Genomic DNA, 26,531 nt, shown 5'->3' with positions numbered 1-26,531 from the left:
AAAAAAGCAGAGAGTACTACATAATAGGTGTAAAACAAAGCACAGGGCTATAGATACAGAGATGCTGAATGAAACATGTTTGGCTGCAAAGAGACCAATGTGTGAAGCTTTCAGTAACTACCATAGCAGAATACTGTCAAATGATCTTTCACAAAATTCAAAGAAATTCTGGCTATGTGTAAAGGCTATTAGTGGTACCAAAGTTAGTGTTCATCCTTAGCAAATAAGACAGGAACTGAAACTGATATTAGCAAGGCAAAAGCTGAAATGCTTAAATCTGCTTCCAAATGTTCCTTTACAAAGGAAAACCCAGGAGAATTGCCCCAATTTAATCCTCGTACCACTGAAAACTGCCAGAGCAGAATATTGCCAAGCGATCTTTCACAGAACCCAAAGAAATTCTGGCTGCATGTAAAGACTGTAGTGGCACCAAAGTTAGTGTCCATATCCTAGCAAATGAGACAGGAACTGAAACTGAGAGTAGCAAAGCAAAAACTGAAATGCTTAACTCTGTTTTCAAATATTCCTTTACAAAAGAAAACACAGAAGAATTGTCCAAATTTAATCTTTGTACCAATGAAAAGATGAATGAAATATATATTAATGTCAGTGGTGTTGAGAAACAGCTGAAATAATTAAAACAGAACAAAGCTCCAGGCCCCCTGGAATTCATTTCAGATTCTATACTGAACCTGTGGTTGAGTTAGCCCCTCTCCTATCTATAAGCTATCGTAGATCCCACAAACAAAAAACCATGCCCAGTTCTCATAAAAAAAAAAACACAGATCACACCCATGTTCAAGTAGAGTAGGAGAAATGATCCACAAAACTACCATTCAGTATCCTTGACATTGGTTTGCTGTAGAATCTTACAACATATTCATAGCTCAAGCATAGTGAGGTACTTGAACAGAATTACCTCCTCAATGCTAACCAGCATGGATTCCAACAACTCAGATCCTGTGAAACCCAACACCTGCCTTTCTCACAAGACATACTGAAAGCTTTGGATCAATGCAGTCAGGTGATGCTGTATGTCTTGAGTTCTGAAAAGCATTTGACTCAGTACCACACCTGTGCTTACTGTTAAAAGTTTGATCATCTGGGGTATCAAGTGAAATTTGTGACTGAATTGAGGACTTTTTGGTAGGAAGGACACAGCGTGTTATCTGGGATACAGAATCATTGTTGTATGTAGAAGTAACTTTGGGTGTGCCACAGGGAACTGTGTTTAGACCCTGGCTGTGGCACACCCTACAGGAAACTGTGTTTGGACTCTTGCTGTTCAATTTGTATATAGACCTTGAGGACAATAGTAATAGTAGCCTCAGACTTTTTGCAGATGATGCAGCTATCTGTGATGAAGTACTATCAGAAAGAAGCTGCATAAATATTCAGACAGATCTTCATATGACTTCAGAGTGGTGGAAAGATTAGTAACTTGCTTTAAATGTCCATAAATGTAAGACCATGCACTCCACAAAAAAATGTAGTGTCCTATGATTATAATAGCAATGCCACAGCTGGAATCAGCCAGCTCATACAAACACCTGGGTGTAACACATTGTAGGGATATGAAATGGAATAATCATGTAGACTTAGTTGTGAGTGAAGCAGGTGGTAGACTTCAGTTTATTGGTAGAATATTTGGGAAATGCAATCAGTGTACAAAGTAGATTACTTACAAATCAATCATGGGAACAGTTCTAGAATATTGCTGCAGTGAGTGAGACCTGTACCAAAAGGACTAACAGGGGATACTGAGCTTACACAGAGAAATTTACCACAGATGGTCACAGGTTTGTTCAACCTATGGGAGAGTGTTGCAGTGATGTTGTGGAAACTGAATTGGAAGGCTCTTGACGATAGACATAAACCATCTGGATAAGTCTACTAACAAATTTCAAGAACTGGCTTTAAATTATGAATATATTATAACCTCCTACATGGCACCCACATAGGGATCATCAGGACAAGATTAGAATAATTACAGCACCCACAGAGGTATTCAAACAATCGTTCTTCCCATGCACCATATGTGAATGTACTGGGAAGAAACCTTAATAACTGGTACAATGAAATGTACCCTCTTCCATGTAATTTGGGGTGGTTTGCAGAGTAGAATTGTGCATACCATGCCAAAAGAACAACATGACTAGACACAATTACTAAATCTGCTATTGGCCAGTTTCCAAGCACAGATGGATGATTTAAGGTGGTAAACATTGTAAACATTAATCTGATCAGTCTACTGCCTCCCTCAGATGATTTCATATACTGTTCAATGAGCATCAATTGGTTCAGTAACTGGGCAGAAGTCATTCCACTGCATGATGCTTGAGTAGCAACCATGGCACGAGAGCTTTGTAGCTCCTGAAACACTAGGTTTGGAGCAGCTAACCAAATAGTGACTGACAAATGAACACTGTTCCAGTCAGAGCTGTTCCATGCGCTAGCTAAGATTTGTGATTCTAAATTACCACACACCATCTAGAGTCACTAAAGGCAGCCATCAGAGCACATGGTAGAAATAAACGGAGTCATGTCATTGTTACAACTATCCTACGACTATGTTGCTGTGTGAGAGAAGATATAACTCAATAGCTCCTGAGTTGCTGTACGGCACAACTGTAACGTTTCTTGGTTATTTCATTGTGAGGTTGGAAAACAAACACGAAGTAGATATAACAGCATTCAGTTCTCAGTTACATCAACATATGGATCAATTACACCATTCAGAAGGCAAAGAAAAAACCATTCATTAGTGAAGATCTGTGTAATATGACTCACATATTTGTGAGAAATGATTAAGTTAAAGTCAAACTAGTGCCTCCATATGAGGGCTCCTATGAAGTCCTGAAGTGACAAACAAAATATTTCACCCTAAGCATTAAGGATGTGCCAACTAACATCTCACTTGACAGATTGCTACCTGCTTATATCCTAGTGAATTCAAACACCAGTGGTTACAGGATAGCGTACAAAGTACCTCATCTGTAAATGAGTTACCCACAACTCCAAGAGTCTCACCAAACAAAGTTATCTGATTAGGTCAAGTTGTGAAATTCCCCAAAAAGTGCAAGTACAAGGGTGTTCAATAAGTAGCATAACACATCTTTTTTCTCCGCCAATTTCAGTTGAAAAATGCAGAATTTGTTGTGAGACTAAGCGGAATATTCCTGTTTTAGCCCGTATAGTTTCATGAAGTTCTGATAGGTGGTGGCACTATACATAGCCTTCAAAATGGCATCTGTAATGGAGGTGCAGTCCAAGCAGAGAGCTGTCTTTGAGTTTCTTTTGGCTGAAAACCAGAGCATCAAAGATATTCATAGGCACTTGCAGAATGTCTATGGAGACTTGGCAGTGAACAAAAGCTCAGTAAGTCATTGGGCAAGTCATCTATCATCATTGCAACAAAATCATGCAAAGCTGTCTGATCTTCCACATGCTGGCCAACCACACATAGCTGTGACTTCTGCTATGTTGGATCTTGCAGACACTCTCATTCAAGGTGATCAATGGATCACAATCAAACACCCTGATGCTCAATTGAATGTCTCTGGAACACTCATCAGCTGTGGTACTCAAAAGTGTGTATCTGCTGGGTTCCTCATTGCCTAAAAGAAGACCATAAAGAGCAATGAAGAAAGATTTGCCCAGAATTGCTTGCATGTTATGTAGCTGGTCATGACAGTTTTTTGCCAAAGAAAAAGTTCGAAGCTGCACCCTCAGCTGGTAAAGCCATGGCAAAGGTCTTCTGGGACTCTTTAGGGGTTATTCTGTTTGATGTCCTCCCTCATGGTGCAACAATCAACCCTGAAGTATACTGTGCTACCCACAGTAAATTGAAGAAACTATTTCAGCATGTTCATCACCACAAAAATGCAAACAAACTGCTCCTTCTCCATGATAATACAAGGCCTCACACAAGTCTGCACACCTGAGAGGAGTTCGCAAAACTTCATTGGTCTTTTGTCTCTCATCCAACCTACAGCCAGATCCCATTCCTTCCATTTTCCATCTATTTGGCATAATGAAGAAATCACTCCACTGACTTGCATGACATGGAGGTTATGGAGCAGCAAGAAGTTGGCTCTTACATTGACCAGTAGACCTGATATTAGAAAAAAAATGTGTTGCAGTACTTACTGAATGAGCCTTATAATTGACATAGGTACTGAGGGGTGGGATGATGAGGGTTATATTTACATTTAAACAGTTCTTCCTTATGTTGACTTTATTTTTCTTTGAAAACAAAGGACATTTTGAAATGTACAGAGGAATGGGGGTCTGGCTATCAATTGTTTTGTTTGGGTTTGTGATTTTTGTTTCCAAATAATATTTTCAAATTTAAAATACTGTTTTTGTGATTAATTGTACAATAGGATCAACATTCCCTTCCCATTGTTTTCTCATGGTTCTTGTAAATACTGAATATTACCTGTCTTTCCCTATAGCTTATACTTGTTTTCCTGAAATTTTCAAATATCTTGCACCATTTTAAGTTGCCAAGGGCTCTTTTTGGGTCAGCAGATTCCTATGAAGGGGTCTTGATTTTTCTTCAATCTTGTCTCCATTGTCAGACACAATGTAAAAATACCCTCTTTGGTGCCAGCCAGACTGATTGTCAACCACAATATTCTCAATTTGAGTGATAAGCCTAATATATCAATCCAGGAATTTACGCTGTTGTTATACTAAGCCAAATGTATGATAATTCTCACACATATCTACCATGAACACCTTCAGGATTATGAACATCTTCAAGATTATGTGCATATCATCTGACTGTCTGGTGGTATATCTTGAATAATCTTTGATCACCATTTCCTTACATGATTGTCAAAAAATAAGCTTTTGGCCAACTAGGCCTTTGTCAGACATAGACAACAGACACACACTTACACTCATGCAAATGCAACTCACACACACATGACCACAGCCTCTGGCAGCTGAAGCCACACTTACATCAGCAGCAGCAGTGCACGTTGGAAGAGGCAACTGGGTGGGGGTAAGGAGGATGCTGGTGTGGGGAGGGGAGGGATAGCAGGTTAGGTGTGGGGGATAGTGAAGTGCTGCTGGGGAGCATGCAGGGACGAGGTGTAGAGGGTATGGCAGCTAGGTGCAGTCGGGAGGTTAGATGGAGTGTAGGGGAAAGGTTGGGGGGGGGGGGGAGGGGTAGTGGAGAAGGAGAGATGTAAAAAGACTGGATGCATTGGTGGAATAGAGGGTTGTATAGTGCTAGAATGGCAACAGGGGAGGGGCTTGATGGGTGAGGAAAATGACTAATGATGGTTGAGGACAGGACAGTTATGCAAATGTAGCATATATTGCAGTGTTGCCACCTGCGCAGTTCAGAAAAGCTGGCGTTGATGGGAAGGATTCATATGGCACAGGCTTTGAAGCAGTCATTGAAATGAAGAACGTCGTGTTTGGAGGCATGCTCAGCAACAGGATGGTCCAGTTGTTTCTTGGCCACAGTTTGTCGGTGGCCATTCCTTCAGACAGACAGCTTGTTGGATGTCATGCCCACATTGAATGTAGCACAGTTGTTGCAACTTAGCTTGTAGATCATATGGCTGGTTTCACAAGTAGCCCTGCCTTTGATGGGATAGGTGATGTTTGTGACTAGACTGGAGTAGGTGGTGGTGGGAGAATGTATGGGACAGGTCTTGCATCTATCACAGGGAAATGAGCCATGAGGTAAGGGGTTGGGAGCAGGGGTTGTGTAGGGATGAGGAGTATATGGTGTAGGTTCAGTGGATGGCCGAATTCCACAGTGGGAGGGGAGGGAAGGATAGTGGGCAGGACATTTCTCATCTCAGGGCATGATGAGAGGTAGTCAAAACCCTGGCAGAGAATGTAATTAAGTTGTTCCAGTCCTGGGTGGTACTTAGTTAGGAGGGTAATGCTCCTCTGTGAGTGGACAGTGAGACTCTGAGAGATGGTGGCTGACTGGAAAGATAAGGCACAGGAATTTGTTTTTGCACAATGCTGGGAGGATAATTATGGTCTATAAAGGCCTCAGTGGGACCCTCAGTATTTTTCAAGAGGGACTGTTTGTCACTGCAGATGCAATGACCATGGGTGGCTAGGCTGTATGGACGGGACTTCTTGGTGGGGAACGGGTGGCAGTTGTCAAGGTAGAGGTTTTGCTGGTGGTTAGTAGGTCTGATATGGACACAGGTACTGATATAGCCATCTTTGAGTTGGAGGTCAGCATCTAGGAAAGTGGCTTTCTGGGCTGCGTAGGACCAGGTGAAGTGAATGGGTGAAAAGCTGTTGAGGTTCTGGAGGAATGTCGATAGGGTGTCCTCATCCGCAATCCAGTTTGCAAAGATGTCATCAACAAATATGAACCAGGTGAGGGGTCTGGGATTCTGTGTGTTTAGGAAATATTCCTCTAGATGGCCCATAAATAGGTTGGCATAGGATGGTGCCATGCAGGTGCACAACTGGACCACCTTGTTGCTGAACATGCCTCCAAACATGACACTCTTCATTTCAATGACTGCCTTACAGTCTGTGCCATGTGGATCCCTCCCATCAATATAAGTTTTTCTGAATTGCACAGGTGGGAAGTCTCTCTGCAATATATCCTATGTGCCCATAACTGTCCTGGCCTCAACCTTCGTCAGTCATTGTCCTCCCATTCCCTGTTCCCATTCTAGCACTATATAGCCCTCTATTCCACCAACACACCCAGTCTTTCTACTTCTCTCCTTTTACGCTGCCCTCCCCTCCCCCACCTGTCTGCCACCCTCCATCTAACCTCCTGACTGCACTTAGCTGCCATACCCTCTCTCCACCTCATCCCTGCATGCTGCCCAGGAGCACTTCATTGTCCCCCGATCCTAGCCCACTATCCTTCCCACCCCAGCCTGCTCCTTACCCCCACCCAGTTGCCTCCTCCATCACGCACTGCTGCTGCACGTAGCATGGCTTCAGCTGTCAGAGGCTGTGGTCAAATGTGTTTGTATTTGCTTGAGTGTATGTGTGTGTCTATCATCTATTTTTGACAAAAACCTTGTTGGCCAAAAACTTATTTTGTGACAGTACTTTTGTTGTGTATACCTGCGACTCAGCATCTCCACTATATGGTGAGTATCAGCTGTCCTTTTCATAATATAATTACATTCCACCCTGGATTGTCTATTGTTTGATTTTTTCTTAAATGATTTTGTTGTTGTTGTGGTCATCAGTCCTGAGACTGGTTTGATGCAGCTCTCCATGCTACTCTATCCTGTGCAAGCATCTTCATCTCCCAGTACCTACTGCAACCTACATCCTTCTGAATCTGCTTAGTCTATTCATCTCTTGCTCTACCTCTACGATTTTTACCCTCCACGCTGCCCTTCAATGCTAAATTTGTAATCCCTTGATGCCTCAGAACATGTCCTACCAACTGGTCCCTTCTTCCTGTCAAGTTGTGCCACAAACTCCTCTTCTCCCCAATTCTATTCAATACCTCCTCATTAATTATGTGATCTACCCATCTAATCTTCAGCATTCTTCTGTAGCACCACATTTCAAAAGCTTCTATTCTCTTCATGTCCAAACTGTTTATTGTCCATGTTTCACTTCCATACATGGCTACACTCCATATAAATACTTTCAAGAACGACTTCCTGACACTTAAATCTATACTCGATGATAACAAATGTCTCTTCTTCAGAAACACTTTCCTTGCCATTGCCAGTCTACATTTTATATCTTCTCTACTTCGACCATCATCAGTTATTTTGCTTCCCAAATAGCAAAACTCCTTTACTACTTTAAGTGTCTCATTTCCTAATCTAATTCCCTCAGCATCACACGAATTAATTTGACTACATTCCATTATCCTCATTTTGCTTTTGTTGATGTTCATCTTATATCCTCCTTTCATGACACTGTCCATTCCGTTCAGCTGCTCTTCCAAGTCCTTTGCTGTCTCTGACAGAATTACAATGTCATCAGCAAAACTCAAAGTTTTTATTTCTTCTCCATGGATTTTAATACCTACTCCGAATTTTTCTTTTGTTTCCTTTACTGCTTGCCCAATATACAGATTGAATAACGTCGGGTAGAGGCTTCAACCCTGTCTCACTCCCTTCCCAACCACTGCTTCCCTTTCTTTGATGCCCCTCAACTCTTATAACTGCCATCTAATTTCTGTACAAATTGAAAATAGCCTTTCGCTCCCTGCAACCTTCAGAATTTGAAAGAGAGTATTCCAGTCAACATTGTCAAAAGTTTTCTCTAAGTCTACAAATGTTCGGCAATTTTTACATCTGTCAACACCTGCTTACTTTGGGATTGGAATTATTATATTCTTCTTGAAGTCTGAGGGTATTTCGCCTGTCTCATACATCTTGCTCACCAAATGGTAGAGTTTTGTCAGGACTGGCTCTCCCAAGGCCGTCAGTAGTTCTAATGGAATGTTGTCTACTCCCGGGGCCTTGTTTTGACACAGGTCTTTCAGTGCTCTGTCAAACTCTTCACGGAGTATCATATCTCCCATTTCATCTTCATCTACATCCTCTTCCATTTCCATAACATTGTCCTCAAGTGCATCGCCCTTGTATTGACCCTTTATATACTCCTTCCAACTTTCTGCTTTCCCTTCTTTGCTTAGAACTGGGTTTCCATCTGAGCTCTTGATATTCATACAAGTGGCTCTCTTTTCTCCAAAGGTCTCTTTAATTTTCCTGTAGGCAGTATCCATCTTACCCCTGGTGAGATAAGCCTCTACATCATTACATTTGTCCTCTAGTCGTCCCTGCTTAGCCATTTTGCACTTCCTGTCGATCACATTTTTGAGATGTTTGTATTCCTTTTTGCCTGCTTCATTTACTGCATTTTTATATTTTATCCTTTCATCAATTAAATTCAATATTTCTTCTGTTACCAAGGATTTCTATTAGCCCTTGTCTTTTTACCTACTTGATCCTCTGTTGCCTTCACTACTTCATCCCTCAGAGCTATCCATTCTTCTTATACTGTATTTCTTTCCACCATTCCTGTCGATTGTTCCCTTATGCTCTCCCTGAAACTCTGTACAACCTCTGGTTTAGTCAGCTTATTCAGGTCCCATCTCCTTAAATTCCCAACTTTTTGCAGTTTCTTCAGTTTTAATCTACAGTTCATAACCAATAGATTGTGGTCAGAGTCCACATCTGCCCCTGGAAATGTCTTACAATTCAAAACTTGGTTCCTAAATCTCTGTCTTACCATTATATAATCTATCTGATACCTTCTAGTATCTCCAAGATTCTTCCATGTATACAACCTTCTTTTATGATTCTTGAACCAAGTGTTAGCTATGATTAAGTTATGCTCTGTGCAAAATTCTACCAGACGGCTTCCTCTTTCATTTCTTACCCCCAGTCCATATTCACCTACTATGTTTCCTTCTCTCCCTTTTCCTACTCTTGAGTTCCAGTCACCCATGACTACTAAATTTTCATCTTCCTTCACTACCTGAATAATTCCTTTTATCTCATCATACATTTTATCGATTCCTTCATCGACCACAGAGCTAGTTGGCATATAAACTTGTACTACAGTAATACGCATGGGTTTTGTGCCAATCTTGGCCCCAATAATGCGTTCACTATGTTGTTTGTAGTAGCTTACTTGCACTCCTATTTTTTTATTCATTATTAAACCTACTCCTGCATTACCCCTATTTGATTTTGTATTTATAACCCTGTATTCACCTGACCAAAAGTCTTGTTCCTCCTGCCACCGAACTTCACTAATTCCCACTATATCTAACTTTAATCTATCCATTTCCCTTTTTACATTTTCTAACCTACCTACCCGATTAAGGATCTGACATTCCATGCTCCAATCCGTAGAATGCCAGTTTTCTTTCTCCTGATAACGATGTCCTCTTGAGTAGTCCCTGCCCGGAGATCTGAATGGGGGACTATTTTACCTATGGAATATTTACCCAAGAGGACGCCATCATCATTTAACCATATAGTAAAGCTGCATGCCCTTGGGAAAAATTACGGCTGTAGTTTCCCCTTGCTTTCAGCCGTACACAGTACCAGCACAGCAAGGCTATTTTGGTTAGTGTTACAAGGCCAGATCAGTCAATCATCCAGACTGTTGCCCCTGCAACTACTGAAAAGGCTGGTACCCCTCTTCAGGAACCACACATTTGTCTGGCCTCTCAACAGATATCCCTCCATTGTGGTTGCACCTACGGTACAGCCATCTGTATCACTGAGGCACGCAAGCCTCCCCACCAACAGCAAGGTCCATGGTTCATGGGGGTATGCAAATGATTTTAGAAATCATGAAAGACAAACCACATTAAGTAATCAGGCTACTGAAACAATAACTGGTGACTGAAGACCGTATAAAAATAATCTTACATTATGAAGTACTTATTGTGAGTATCAAGAGAAAGTTTGAAGTTAAGATAAGTATCATGAACTACCACCAATGATCATATAATGGATGTACAAGTACTTTTAGTAGGTAGGTTGTACTACAGACAGTTGATCTTGTAGAGCAAACAGATGCAAGTTGTAGCTTGTGACCGTTTTTGAAATTTTTTGATGGTTTTCACTCATTAACAGCAAACATACATCAAACCAATGATGATAATAGCATATCAGTCAGGTCATTGTACACTACACTGTGGAAAACTGTTTGTCTGGAGCACATTATAGAGGGGATCTGCACAGACAAAACTACAGTATTTATAATGGCCATGACATTACTGCTTCCGTTCAACTATCCATGGATACTAGCTGATGAGTAAAGCTATTAGTTGGTGGCCAAAGATGCATTCAAACAAGATTCATTCAATTTAAATAGAAACAAATTTTTGAGACACTATCCATATTAGATGACAGCTATATTCCAATACTTGCAGACAGTAAAAGTTTAAGATGCCTAAGCTCCAAATGACCATGATTCACACAGGTCATCATATGATGGGTATTTCTTTCCTGCCTACTATGCAGTCAGCTAAGTGCATATGTATTCATAAAGTATACATGGCTTATTATACATTTCGTATACCACTAATTTTCCACACAGTCACTATTAAGCTCCAAGCCTGAAAGGAGCAGGATATCAGCCAAGTGCTTACAGCATACATCCCTGCTAACAACTTCTTTTAGAGTAATGCTTGACCTGCTAAATTATCATTTATTGAAAAATATTTCACATCCATGTTCTCCTTCAAAATGCTGACAGGAAGTGAGTTATTTGATACTAGTTCCAGAGTATGGACAGAATGATTCAGAATATTACAATAAATACTTCAAATGTTTTGCATGCAGTATTACACCAAGTTTTATAATGCAACAAGCAGACATCCTCTAAAAGCTTTCCACTCATCTTTCTTTAATGTCTTGAGGGACTTGTAGTATCTGTTCACATTTATGGATTGATCCGGTTTTAAAAATGTAAAGTACCACAATTCATTATCAATCCAGAAAGAAGTGTGCTATAATTTTTTCACTGAGTTCTGTGTCTTGCATTTTATTGTAATTCCATCAGTTGCCTTTTCAGTCTTGTATTTTAGAAATTTTATGCAGTATAATTAGATCAACATCTGAACAAATTTCATGCAATTTATAGTACAACAAAAAAGTATGAATCATAGCATAAGGATTTGTCAACATCAGCTACAATTTACTCTCTGTAAGAAATGAGTTAATGTCAAGACAAGTGTCATCACACATTCACAAAAATCTTAATTCTAAAAATGGTTGGTGCTTTTAGCAGCATTCATTTTTTTTAACATGGACATTACAGGCATGAACTGTATTTTCATATTATCATTATTTACCTATAGAATATGATTTGCAGTGTATGTTACATCTGGAAATGGCATCATATGATGTTTAAATAAATTGTGATAAGTCAGTTCTATTCCATGTAGTGAAGATAAAAATATTTCAAAGCTTTCAATTAGAAATGAGAAGGGTTTGATGTCAAATGTTGATTTACAGAAAATTTATAGTGTTATTGAAAGATAGTGTGTATTTTGAAAAAATAAACATGTTTTATACTTTCATGCAGTTGTATGTAATGAAGTAATGATCACCTGAGGTAAGCACAATGAAATGTGTGTTACTGCAGGCAACTTCTTTTATGTGACTTCTTGGAGGCAACTGAATTGGAGTAATGGCAATATTATCTTCAAATACCCTCAGGTCATACAAGACTGATCTGAAACAAATTAGTTTATGGGTACTAAAACTGTCATAGGCAGAGATTCTGTGCATACATGATTGTGGAAACATTAACTGATTAAATTCTGGGTTAAGGAAAAAGGGCAGGGCAAAGTGAAGCTCAAAAAACTTTTAGTGCTTCATTTTCTAATCTTAGTCCCTCAGCAAGGCCTGATTTAACTCAAATACATCCCAGAATTCTTGTTTCACTTTTGGTGATGTTCATCTTATAACATTTTTCAGGACACAATAATTCTGTTCAACTGCTCATCTGAGACCTTTTGCTGTCTCTGATAGAGTTACCATCTCACTGACAAACCTCAAAGACTCATGTCTTTTCCCTCAGCTTTAATTTTTTTTCCATGTGTGTCCTTTGTTTCATTTACAGTTTGCTCACTGTACAAATTGAATAACGTTGGGGAAGGGCTACAACCTTGTCTCAATCCCTTCTCAACTGCTGCTTTCCTTTCATATCTTTCTACCATTATAACTGCAGTGTGGTTTCTATATGGGCTGTGAATATTCATTCACTCCTTGTCTTTTAATCCTGCTGCCTTCAGAATTACAAAGAGTGTGTGCCACTCATCCATTGTTAGGAGCTTTCTCTAAATCCACAAATGCTATAAACATAAATTTGCCTTTCTTCAGCCAGTCTTCTACGAGAATTTGTAGGGTCAGTATAGCCACTAAAGTTCATCCATTTCTTGGGAACCTAAACTGGTCTTCTCTGAGATCAATTTCCACAAGGTATTCCATTCTTCTGTATGAAACTCATGTCAGTATTTTGCAGTCAAGACATATTCAACTGATAATTTACTTATAAAAACAAAGATGAGGTGACTTACCGAACGAAAGCGCTGGCAGGTCGATAGACACACAAACAAACACAAACATACACACAAAATTCAAGCTTTCGCAACAAACTGTTGCCTCATCAGGAAAGAGGGAAGGAGAGGGGAAGATGAAAGGAAGTGGGTTTTAAGGGAGAGGGTAAGGAGTCATTCCAATCCCGGGAGCAGAAAGACGGAGGTCTTTCCGCTCCCGGGATTGGAATGACTCCTTACCCTCTCCCTTAAAACCCACTTCCTTTCATCTTCCCCTCTCCTTCCCTCTTTCCTGATGAGGCAACAGTTTGTTGCGAAAGCTTGAATTTTGTGTGTATGTTTGTGTTTGTTTGTGTGTCTATCGACCTGCCAGCACTTTCGTTCGGCAAGTCACCTCATCTTTGTTTTTATATATAATTTTTCCCACGTGGAATGTTTCCCTCTATTATATTGATAATTTACTTATATTCACACCTGCCTGGACTTGCTTTCTTTGGAAATGGGATAATTACATTGTTCTTGAAAACTGAGGGTATTCAGCCTTTCTCAAAAAGCTTTCATACTACACACATCAAAAACGTTTTGCCTCACCTCGGTTCCAAGAGTTCCTGAACCTGTACAGAAATCTGGAATATAAATCAACATAAACATCATTTCCACACTTTTTATTGCTCATGAAAACCACACATAGCATGTTGTACCACCATACAGTGAGACCTTCAAAGGTGCTGGTCCAGATTGCTGTACACACCGGTACCTCTAATACCCAGTAGCATGTCCTCTTGCATTGATACATGCCTGGCATACTGTCCATAAGTTCGTCAAGGAACCATTGATCCAGATTGTCCCACTCCTCAACAGTGATTCGGTATAGATCCCTCAGACTGGTTGGTGGGTCTTGTCATCCATAAACAGCCCTTTTCAATCTATCCCAGGCATGTTTAATGGTGTTCATGGCGGGAGAACATGCTGGCCACTCTAGTCAAGTGATGTCATTATCCTGAAGGAAGTCATTCCCAAGATGTGCACAATGGGGGGCGTGTATTGTTGTCCATGAAGACGACTGCACCACCAACATGCTGTGGATATGGCTGCACTATCGGTCGGAGGATGGCATACACATAGCATACAGCGGTTATGGCACCTTCCATGGCCATCAGCAGCGTACGTTGGCCTCACATAATGCCACCCCAAAACAGCAAGGAACCTCAACCTTGCTGCACTCACTGGACAGTATGTCATCTTAGGTGTGCAACCTGACTTGGTTGCCTCCAAACACGTCTCTGATGATTGTCTGATTGAAGGCATATGTGACACTCATCAGGGAAGAGAACAGGATGCCAGTCCTGAGTGGTCCATTTGGCATGTTGTTGGGCCCACCTGTAATGTGCTGCATGGTGTTGTGGTTGGAAAGATGGACCTCACTGTGGACGTCGGGAGTGAAGTTGCACATCATGCAGCCTATTGCGCTCAGTTTGAGTCACAACACAACGTCCTGTGGCTGCACGAAAAGCTTTATTCAACATGGTGGCGTTGCTGTCAGGGTTCATCCAACCTATCATCCATAGGTAGTGGTCATGCACTGCAGTGGTAGCCCTTGGGCAGACTGAGTGAGGCATGTCATTGACAGTTCCTCTTTCTCTGTATCTCTCCCATGTCCAAACAACATCACTTTGTTTCACTCCGAGATGCCTGGACACTTCCCTTGTTGAGAGCCCTTCCTGGCACAAAGTAACAATGTGGATATGATCAATCTGTGGTATTGACCGTCTAGGCATGGTTGAACTACAGACAACATGAGCCATGTACCTCCTTCCTGGTGGAATGACTGGCTGTCGGACCCCTCCATCTAGTAGGCGCTGCTCATGCATGGTTTTTTACATATTTGTGTGGGTATAGCGACACCTCTGAACAGCCAAAGAGACTGTGTCTGTGATACAGTATTCACAGTCAACATTTATCTTCAGGACTTCTGGGAACCAGGGTGATGCAAAAGTTTTTTTGATGTGTGTATAAGGAATAATTTTTCAATGGTATGTTCCTCCAGGAATCACAATAATTCTGAGGGAATAGGGCCTACTACAGGTGCCTTGTTTCAATTTAGATCTTTTACTGCTCTGTCAAATTGCTCTTGCTGTGTTATATCTCCCAACCCACCATCATCTACTTCCTCTCCCCTCTCTATAACACTGTCTTCAAGTCAGTTTCTCTCTCCTATATGTACCTCCCACCTTTCAAGCTTACCTTCATTGCTTGGAACTGACATGATATTAGAGCTAATGATATTCATGCTGCTGCTTTTCTTTTCTCCGGAGATCTCTAATTTTCCACTGGGTAACATCTATCTTTCCCCTTGTCATGCATTCTTCTATACCCTTGCATTTGTTGTCTATTCATTCCTGGTTTGCTAAGTTGCACTTTCTGACAGTCTCATTTTTAGACATTTCTATTCCCATTTGTCTGCCTCATTTTCTGCAATTTTATATTTTCCAGTTTTGTGAATTAAATTCAATGTCCAGCATGTTACCCACTGCTTAGCTTTGGCTTTTTGCCTATTTGATCCTTTGCTGCTTCCCTATCTCATCTCTCAAAGCTACTCATTCATCTTTGTTTTATTCCTTTCCGTTGTTTCAGTCAACCAGTGCCTAATACGACTATGGTTTATGGTAGAAGGTCCATAAAACGCAAGAAATGATGTATTTATATGTTTAATGAAACTCAAAACATTGTAGATGTGAGCAAGATCAGAGATGATAACAGTTTCTAAGTGATAAGAATGTAAACAAAGTTCAGAGATATAATTTACAAATATTAACACTTGAGTCCGCCACACACTGCCTCCACAGTGACAGTGTCCACGTATTTTTGAGGGTAGGTAACCTTTCAACTTGATCTGGTGTTCCGTGGTGAAGGCACACTGGCTTGATTGCTGTCTGTTGTCTTCTGGAGGTTGACAGTCTTTGGAATGGAATGTGATGGAATATCCGGAGTGGTGTCTCCTGCTGTCTTCCATGTTGTCTGATGAATAGTCTGTCAGAAGGAAGGCCGATTTCAATCAATCAGTGCTAATAGTTTGTTTTCCTGTTAGAATCTCCATCTTGAAGTGCTTGTCATCGTGAGACAGGACTAGATACGGCCCATCATATGTTCGCTGAAGTGTGTTCTGACAGCATCATGTTGAACAAAGGCAAACTTGCTTTTCATCAGTTGTGGGTGAATAAAGATCTTCTTGTGGTTGTGATGTTCTGTTGCAACTGGTCTTAGGCTCCTCATTTGTTCCTTCAATCTGAAGACGAAGGTTGGGATGTCAGTTAATAATTTCTGTTCATTGAGAAATGCTCCTGGTAAGCTAATTGCTGAACCATAAGTCATTTCCAATGGTGAGGTATTGACTTATGAGATTATGTAGGAGTGAAGCACTAACAGGACCAGAGGAAGCTTCAAAACCTAATTTTCAGTCATCTGTCCTTTCAAAGCAGATTTTAACTGACGATGCCATAATTCAATTTTTCCATATGCTGCAGGTGCCCAGTGTGCTTGTGAGACATTTGAAAAGTTGACATTCAAACTTCCTTCTGTGATCCGTAGTTATGATATGAGGCATGCCAAAATGAGATATCCATGTTGAGACTATGGCAAATGAAACTACTTTTGCTGTGATGTCAGCTAATGGAACTGCTTCTTGGCATCAGAAAAAATGATCAATAATTGTTAGTAAATAGTGATATCCTTGTAAAGGAGATAGGGGCCCAACTATGTCCATGTTAATGTGACTGAATCTTGTTGTCATTTGAGGATAATGTCCCACTGTGCTATTGGTTTGTCTCCAGACTTTACTTCATTGGCAAGGAATACATGATAAAGTCCAGGCCTTCACGTCTTTGTTTGGTGATGGCCAAATGAAGTGCTTTGTAAACAAATTAATGGTTGCTTGAACACCAGGGTGAGCTAGATTGTGTAGCGAGTTAAAAATTGCTTGTTGTAGTTGTTGATGTACATATGAGCGAATCATATCTCCAGCTATGTCACAAACAAGTTCTTTACCATTTGGCAACATTATTGTTTGAAGTGCAAGGGACATGGTATTCTTGATGTGTGGAAGCTCTTCGTCACATCATTGGTTTCCACAATTTGTTCCATGGTAACAGTTGGAGGTATACTGATTGAAGCAATTTGTGAACAAGTGTCAGCTGTGAGGTTTCCCCTTCCTCGTAGTGTAACATATGTTTGTGGTGAACTGTCTGACGAAACTAATGTGTCGGATCCAACGTGGAGAAGCTTTGTCCAAATGTTGCTTGAACATGAAGGTGAGTGGCTTGTAGTCAGTATAAATTGGAAAATCACACCCTTCAAGCATGTACTGAAAGTTCTTCACTGCTGTGTAGGCAGCGAGGAGTTCTCTCTCATAGGATGAGTAATTCCTCTCTGTATTTGTCAGTTTCTTGGAGAAGAATGCTAACGGCTGCAGATTATTGACTTTGATTTGTTGCAAAGATGCACCAATAGCATAATCTGAGGTGTCAACCAATAAAATTAGAGGTAGATTTGTAGATGTATGAGCCAGAAGTGCTGAAATGGCCAAGCTATTTTTTAGGTCAGTGAAGGCTTGTTCAAGATTTTCTGTTAAATTAATTTTCCTTAGTCCCATGGAGTAGGTTCAAAAGCTCTGTTTGTTTACTGGCTGAATTTGGTAGTGCTCTTCAGTAAAAATTAATGAGGCCAAGAAATCTGTGCAGTTCTTTTATTGTTGTAGGTAGCGGATAGTCAACAATGGTTTGTACTCGATCTAGTCTAATTCCCTCTGCAGTTACCACATATCACAGGAAAGGTGCTTCTATTGAACCAAAAATGCATTTTTTATGATTGATTCTGATGTTGAATTTACTGAGCCATTCGAAAAGCAATTGAAGATGCTTCTTGTGCTCTTCTTCATCTTGTGATGCCACTAGAATGTCATCTATATAACAGTACACGAAATCGAGGTCTCTCAGTATATTGTCGATATACCTTTGAAAAGTTTGTGCTGCGTTTCAGAGCCCAAATGAAAGTTGCAAAAACTCAAACAAACCAAATGTAGTTATCACTGTGGTCTTAGGTACATCATCTGGACATACAGGGATGTGATGATAAGCTCTGACCAGATCTATTTTCAAAAATATTTGTTTTCCATATAGTTGGTTGTTAAAATCTTGAAGATTACGAATAGGATACCTGTCCGGCTTGGTGATTTTATTGAGAGTACAGTAGTCTCTGCAAGGCCTCCAGGATTTGTCTTTCTTTAGAACTAAGTGAAGGGGGCCTGTCCAGGTGCTCTTTGATGGCTGGCAGATTTTCTTATTAATCATCTGCTGGAACTCTGATTTAGCTGCTTAAAGTTTATCTGGTGGTAGTCATCATGCCTTTGCTGCTGCAGGATGTCCTTCTGTGACAATCATATGAAAAACAGTGGTGTCTGGGAGGTCAAAATGGATGTCTTCTTGAAGAAAGTTGGGAAATTTCTTTAGAATGGCAGCACATTTTTGATCTGGTGGCATTACATGAACTGTTTCTATGCCCGAGACATGAATCTATGTGCCGGATGTTCCTGCTGACGTTGCCAAGTGAATGAGTCATCTGTTCTTGAGGTCTAATAAAAGATTATAATGGTGAATGAAGTCAGCTCCAATAATCGGAGATTGCACATGTGCAATTATGAAACTCCATATGAAGTTGCGCCTTAAACCCAAACTGAGTAATAATAGATGCTCTCCGTAAATATACCAGTGCCATTTGCAACATAAAGTTTATGAAATATTTTCTTTCAGCAATCACTATTCCAAGGTGGAATCAGAGAAATATCAGCTCCAGTGTCAATTAAGTAATGACTTCCGTTACTTCTGCTGTGAGAAATAGACAGCGTGAAAGATGGCTCTGATCACCTGCCACTGCTAGTGTGGAGCATTTGAGTTTGACTGTTTGTTGGAATTTTGGGTGGGAGATCATCGAAACGAGCATGGGCTCTGACATTTCTTTGGCCTGTGGCGATATTTAAAGTGATACCAACATAGTGCTCCATTAGGATTAAAATGCTGGGCTGACCGTGACCTGTCTCATGATCTACTTGGTGAGGAGCGAGATGAACATGAGCTGCCTCTTGAACATGACAGTGTTTTCAATTGTCTGGTTGTTGAGGTTAATTCAGCAATCTGTGTTTTTAGTTTTGAGATTCTATCATTACTGGTATCATTTACTTTACTGACTGCAATAGCAGATGATGTCTGCGAGGTCTGAGCACATATATTTGATCTTGTTTGTGAAAATTTGACAATTTTGTCAGCCATAGTTGCTGTGGTGTCAAGATCATCTTTACTTGTAGCTAGTATAGAACGTGTGGTGACAGGAAGCCGCTCCATAAATATGGTTCTCAAAAAATCATCCTTGACCTGCATACCAGCTGAGGTTCGCATCTCATGTAAGAGCTGAGTTGGCTTTTTTCACCTAATTCCTCTTTATTAAATAATTTTGTTACTTTTCTGTTTTCTGACTCCTGAAGTTCCTGAATTAGTCTTGTTTTAAGCTCTGTGAATGGAATGGTAGATAATGGTTGAGTCAAAAAGTCGGAAATTAACTCTCCAACATCTGCTTCCAGTGACGCAACAACATGATTGAATTGTTTTGTTAGTGATACCCAATGCGGTAAACTGTGCTTCAACTTGAAGGAACCATACCTTTATGTTTTTCTTCCAGACAGGTGTAATCTTCACTGAAACATGAGCAATCTCCGCTTCATTCCGTACTGATGTGGGCGTTGGATTTGCATAGTTGGTGTTGACGATCATTTTTACACTTCACTAACCACAAATGCATTCTGTCTCTTATTAATCATGCCGAGGTCACCAATATGGTTTATGGTAGAAGGTCCATACAAGACCAGAAATGATGTATTTATATGTGTAACGAACACTCAACACATTGTAGATGTGAACGAGATCAGAGATGATAACAGTTTCTAAGTAATAAGACTGTAAACAAAGTTCAGAGGTATAATTTTTAAATATGAATACTCAAGTCCACCACACTACCTTTGAAACTATCAACAACCTCTAGTTCTTACAGTCTACCCAGTTCATCTTAATTTTCTACCTTTCTGCAGTTTCTTCAGTTTTATTTTGGAGTCCACACTCAATAAATTATGGACAGATTCCACATTTGTCTCTAGAAATGTTTTGCTGTGTAAAATCTGGTTTTGAAATCCCTGTTTTACCATTACATACTCTATCTGATGCCATCCACATAAACATCTTTCTATCATTATTCTTAAACTTAGGATTAGTAATGATGAATTATACTCTTTTTAAAATTCTACCAATCATCTTCCCCTTCATTCTCTTCTCTAAGTCAATGTTCTCCTATGATTTTTTTCTTCTCTTCATTTTCATACTACTGAATTTCAGTTCCCTGTCACAATTAAATTTTTGTCTCCTTTAACTTGTGAATAATTTCCTTTGTGGAACAATGAAAATTCCAAGTTGGAATATCAGTAATGTAAGGAAAAGATAGACTGCAGCTTACTATAAAGATGACACATTACATTGCAGACAGTCACAACTAAAAGGCACTTAAACATCAGCCCCTTTGGCCACAGCCTTTGCCAGAAAAAGAAACTCACACGTATTCATTCACAAAAGCAAGCACACCTCATGTACACATGACCTCCATCTCCAGCAACTGGTACCAGAATTCTAAGCTGCCAGAGATGGCAGTCTTGTGCATGTGAGGTGTGCTTGCTTATGTGAATGAATGAGTTTGTGAATGTGTAAGTGTCTTTTAGCTGTGCCTGTCTGCAACTTAATGTGTCATCTTAATGATAAGTAGTAATTTACCTTTCCCTTACACTGTTAGTTTCCTTTATGTCATCATACATTCTTTCCATCTGTGGAGGTAGTTGGTATTTAAACTTTTGCTACTGTTGTGAGTTTTGGCTTCCTGTCTATTTTGGCTGTGTTAATCTATTCATTACATTATTCATATTAATTTACCAACATTACTATTTTCTTATTCATTGTTAGCCCTATTTCTGTGTTATACTTACCTGATTTTGTGTTTGTAAATCTGTATTCACATTACCACAAGTCCCTTTCTTCCTGCACTGCATTTCACTAATCCTCACTATATCTACCTTCAACATATCCATATCTCGTTTTAAATTCTCTAATCTATGTACCAAACTGAGTGATGTAAATGATCATACTCACACCTGTAGAGTGTAAGTTTTTATTTTCTGATGACAGCATCCAGCTAAATACTCCCTGCCCAAAGGTCCAAATAGACAACTATTTTACCTCCAAAATATTTTATACAAGAGAATTCCATCATCAGTAAAATGATTTAAAGAACATGTCACTACAAAATAATGGAACAGCATATGGAGTTCATCAAAATGAATCTAAACACTCAGTAGTACCAATAGACACATCTTGATTTTTACACATGGCACCTAAGGGATGTTTTCTGAACATCTCAAGGAACTTGAAATATATGGATTCCACCTGAAACAATCAAATACAATACTCACTCTCCAGTGTGACTTCAAGAATTCAGCATATTTCAAGAGTTTCGGCAATATACTTAGATGGACTAATAAGCAGTAGCTCTCCAACTCTGCTGTGGTATCTGTTGGCAGAAGAAAAGTTAAGCAATTCACTGCACTTGCTGGCAGTATGGTTGAGTCACAGTGTGGTTGCAGGCAGACTGAGCCTGATGTATACAAACAGTAAATGCACCTCAGATGCCATCCAGATGTATTGCAGTGCTGTCCCTTTTATGATACAGCTTATGAATATGTTCTTTAAAAAAAAATTTTTTTAAAAAAATTAGACTTCTGACAACCTGTGATTAATCACATACAATTTTAAGAATCTTACGTATAAATACTGTCAATCTATATTATCTCATTATCTTGGCATAATTTTAAGAAATTTTCAAAGTTTAAATAATTCCAGTCTGTGTTATCTACAGAACAGTTATTTATTAATGTCATATTTCATTTTATTTTTAGATCTGAAGATAACCATTAATGTGATCAAAATTAATTATCAAGTGTGACAAATTGCAACTGAGACTATTGTAATAAATATTGCAAAATATCACCATGCAATAAATATAAATTCTGCAACAGCCTCTACCAGAAAGTGATAGTGAAGGGCATTTGTTTTCAACAAAGGCAGATTACACTGCAATAAAATATAACACAAGAGGAAACTAAATAGTTACCTTTCAATAAAACTGCCCCTACTCACTCATTGCTTGCTAGATTTGAGAGTGTGTTTTGCAAACTGAGGTGTGCATATATGCATTAATGTGCATATATGCATTAATGTGTGTGTGTGTGTGTGTGTGTGTGTGTGTGTGTGTGTGTGAGAGAGAGAGAGAGAGAGAGAGAGAGAGAGAGAGAGAGAGAGAGAGAGTGAGTGAGAGGGGGGGGGGGGGGAGGAGATAAGAGTGGAGGAGAGTGGATTGGATTGTAAAGAATATTTGAACATTATGTGTTGTAACTTTCAGTACTTCTTCTAGAATACAAATAACAAAGAAGAAAAATTATGGTTTAATCTCCCTTAACAATAAGGCTATCAGAAATGGAGCAGAAACTCAGATTGGGGAAGGATGAAGAATGAAGTCAGCCATGTCCTTTCAAAGGAACCATCCTGACACTCACCTAAAGAGATTTAGGAAATCACAGAAAACCTATAGCTGAATTTCAGGATGGGGCTTTGAACAATGGAAGTTAAGTGTCTTACTATTGTGCCACCTAGTTTAACAATTACAAATTGGATTTTGTTAAATAGTCTTACATATTCATAAAACACTTATTCTCTCATATTACTGATTTTTGGATATGAAGGGTTATTTTCTGGTAAAATCATTTATAAATTCAGGCCTGGTCCAGAGAAGTAACACTGATGTGGTGACACAACTTGCTTAAAATAACAGTTCAGATCACAACTGGTTGGTCATTTTCTGAAGATGACATCTACATGAAGTCGAAACCTGTCATTAACAAAATATTATTGCAATCTAGACTGTTGTAACCCAGTTAAAACCAATTACTTTCTGCATTCCACAAAAGTTTATTAAATATTTAAACTTCATGGGAGTTGTACCAAAACATTACTTCTTTACTGTAACCACTGCTACAATCACTACCTACCCACCAGTTACTTACATAACTTATGAACATTATGCAAGAGGCAAAGATTTGCTGAATATACACTAAAAAGAAAAAAAGGAAAAGGCTGACCACAAAGGAATTATCAAAACGTAGCAGAAATAAATAGATGTGACATACATTTAGAGACAAGCAAATGATTTCTATTACAAAAAAATTGAATGATTTACTTGAGAGAAAGAGCTTCAGATGCCCTCCTGAGGGATACTGTGCCAAATTCTGTGCAACTGGCACATTAGATCATTAAAATCCCAAGATGGTTGGAGGTCAATGACCATAATGGTCCAAATGTTCTCAATTGGGGAGAGATCTGGCAATCTTGCTGGCCAATAGGGTTTGAAAAGTATAAAGACAAGCAGTAGAAACTCTAGCCATGTGTGGGCAGGCTTTATCTTGTTGAAATGTAAGCCCAGCATGGCTTGCCATATGGCTCAACAATGAGGAATGATGGTCTGGGGTTCCATTTCATTTCATAGCAGGGCTTGTTTGGTTGTCATCCATGTCATTTCAGTTGCAATAGTCCACTGACAATATTCTATGCTCCATTTTGTTGCCCTTCAGGGCAAGTCATCCTGGGTCCACATTTCAACAAGATAATACCTGCCCACACATGGAAAGAGTTCTATCACTGTCTTCACACTTTCTAAGCCCTGCCATGGCCACCTAGGTTGCCAGATTTCTCGTGAATCAAGAACATTTGAAGCATTATGGGCAGTGTCCTCCAACCATCTCAGAATTCTGATGATCTAATGTGCCAACTGGACAGAATTTGGCATGATATCCCTCAGGAGGGTATCCAACAACTCTGTCAATTGACATGCAGCCAAATAATTGCTTGGTTAAGGGCCAGAGATGGACCAACATGTGATTAACTTGCTCAATTTGTGAACCTCTTTGTCTCCAATAAATCAGCAAACAGCAAATTGTTCCGAAATTATAATTGTTGGTTTGCCTGTACATGTACATTACATCTACTGATTTCCATCCCATTTGGATAATTTCTCCATGATGCAATCTTCTTCTTCTTCTTTTTTCTTTCTTTCTCAGAGTGTATTTATACACAGATGTAGTCACCTGAGAAACTGGTATTAAAAGCTCTTCTTTGTAGAGGTTATGAACCTGATGAACAAGCTTTAGCAAATGGACAGTAGTTTGGGTGTTGTTGTCACATACATTTTATTGATTTCAGTGTCATCTCAGACAATCTGATATGAGGTTCATTGGATGAAGCACTTGAAACCGAGCCCACCGAAAGCACTTGTGAAGTCAAGTCTTGTATTTTGGAGGCCTGTCACTGCTCCTTAGCTATGTTTAGACCAAACATATGCAAGAGAAACAAGACACAGTTCATATACAGGCACAGAAACACTTACTAACATTAATTTTAGCAATATAAAATGTATATGGTTCTTTCCTCCACTGGTGAAGCAAGAATTAATTTCCATGTGTCAGGATCACAGAAGATATAAGCTACTGTCCAATTAGATAGATGGCTAATATATGTTCACTGAAGCTCCAGAAAGAGAAATTGATTTAGTGATATACTGACACATCTAGTATTGTAATGTGATATTGGGCATATGACTCTGGAACAAACAACAAACTAAATTGAAAAAGTAGTTTCCATTAATAATCATTTTGCATTTGAAGGAAGATGCCTCTATATCTGTCTCTTCCCCGTGCTCAGAAACACCTGCTATTTGAAGAACAGGCAAGCTGCATAAATTCTTTGAGCTCCAAGCAGACACCTGTATTTTATTGAATAAATGCTGTAACAGTCTGCTATTTCATTATTCTGCAATATAAATTGCTAAAACCTAACAAAACATGAAAATATATTCAGAGCCTTTGACCTTTCTTCTTGAGCAGATGAGTAAGGTGGTAAACAGGGTGCTGACTTGTCTAGTAGACCTACAATTTTCTGGGAAACTGAATTTACTGGAAAAGTCAGAGAATTGTGAAAGACTCGAGGAATTACTGTATTTGTTGATGGAAAGAAATTTTAAGTGTAATTTCATTAAAAATTACTTTATTACTCTGATTTGGAAACAATGGACTGTAGAGTTGCTTATGGAAAGGTGAAAAAGGCTGATAAACTGTTCTAATGTTTGTAGCCCAATTGAGGATATGTGCAGCAAGTTTACCAACTTCAGTAATGTTTGTTACTGTGTATGGGTTCTCAGCCTTCAGGTGCAGTTTCTATTCCATGCCTGTATGGGTGAAGTATGTGTGAGATTTTTCACATAGCTGTGAACTTGTCGTTTACAAATACACAGAGATGAGTTCCTTAATTTTATAAAAATATAAATACAGATCCTTATTTGAACATTCGTGGTTCATAGATCAGCACTGAATATTCCAGTTTTGGTTACTTTTTTACTCATTTCATTATAAAGCGTCATGTTTCAAGTTAAGAATTACGTTAGTGTGAAGAGCATCTGGTTTGAAGTATGATTTGTCATTGCTATCAGCAACTATTGATATTTAATTCCAGTGACAACAGTTTGAACATGATGTTGAAAAGTTTTCTCATATACTCACGGGCATCTAAAAAATTTTTTCCAAGAGTGGAGAAGATTCAAGAACTGCCAGGCTTGATACACCAGTAACTGATTTGGTGAGTTTGAAAACTTGTTGTGCCCTAAGTACACAAATCCTAAAATGAATGATATTTATCCACTTAGTTATTTTAAGGTAGAGTACTTTGATTTCAAATGATAAGAATATTTCAATAGTATGTACAAATTACATCGTTTTATGTTAGTAATGTGAATAGAGATGTCACTTTTTTGGTTCAGTGATCTAAAATTATATCTTCAACTCAAAATATCTGGCAAGTTATGAAATAAAAGAAATCATTCACATGCCTATAATCTTTGGCTAAATCTGAAAAAAGTGATCACAACACCTGAGAAAATTCTGTCAGATATCCCAGTATGGTCAGCAGTTTTTACTTGGTGGGAGAACTGGAAAGGAGTGAATTCAGTCTCATGGTGCCAGCTGAGGAGCTGGCATGAGGTCTGTTAACACAACAACAGCCAGGAGAGAGGTGTGCTGACCACATGCTGCTCCACATCACATTTCGATAATGCCATTGGCTGAGGGTGGCATGGTGTTTTGTTGGGCCAGAGTGGCCCTCTCTGGCCAGAACAGCATTTTCCCCCCTTTTCCTTTCCTCTGTTTTCTGTTCTTAATGTGAGAGGCATTCAGTAATGTAATACAATTTTATTTTTCTTTACCGAAAGAAGGTTTATTGTATTCAGAATTTCAACAAACCATGTTATTCCCCTCTCTTTTGGCTACAAAACCCTATTTGTCAAC

At 39.3% G+C, this 26,531-nt stretch overlaps 1 protein-coding gene across 2 annotated transcripts in view; it reads right to left on the bottom strand.

Moving 5' to 3' along the window:
• LOC126474952 (serine/threonine-protein kinase Nek8) overlaps positions 1-26,531 on the bottom strand; it is a 321,061-nt gene that overhangs the window by 174,972 nt on the left and 119,558 nt on the right. For both annotated transcript variants that reach the window (XM_050102469.1, XM_050102470.1), the window contains one exon: positions 12,056-12,180. In XM_050102469.1, coding sequence (XP_049958426.1) covers positions 12,056-12,180 — 125 coding nt within the window. The remainder of the gene's footprint in view (positions 1-12,055; positions 12,181-26,531) is intronic.

Source organism: Schistocerca serialis, chromosome 4 (genome assembly GCF_023864345.2).
Source record: "Schistocerca serialis cubense isolate TAMUIC-IGC-003099 chromosome 4, iqSchSeri2.2, whole genome shotgun sequence".
In the NCBI taxonomy this organism is placed as follows: domain Eukaryota; kingdom Metazoa; phylum Arthropoda; class Insecta; order Orthoptera; family Acrididae; genus Schistocerca; species Schistocerca serialis.
Note: the sequence above shows the minus strand (reverse complement) of the source record. Positions and strands in the feature narration are given on the sequence as shown.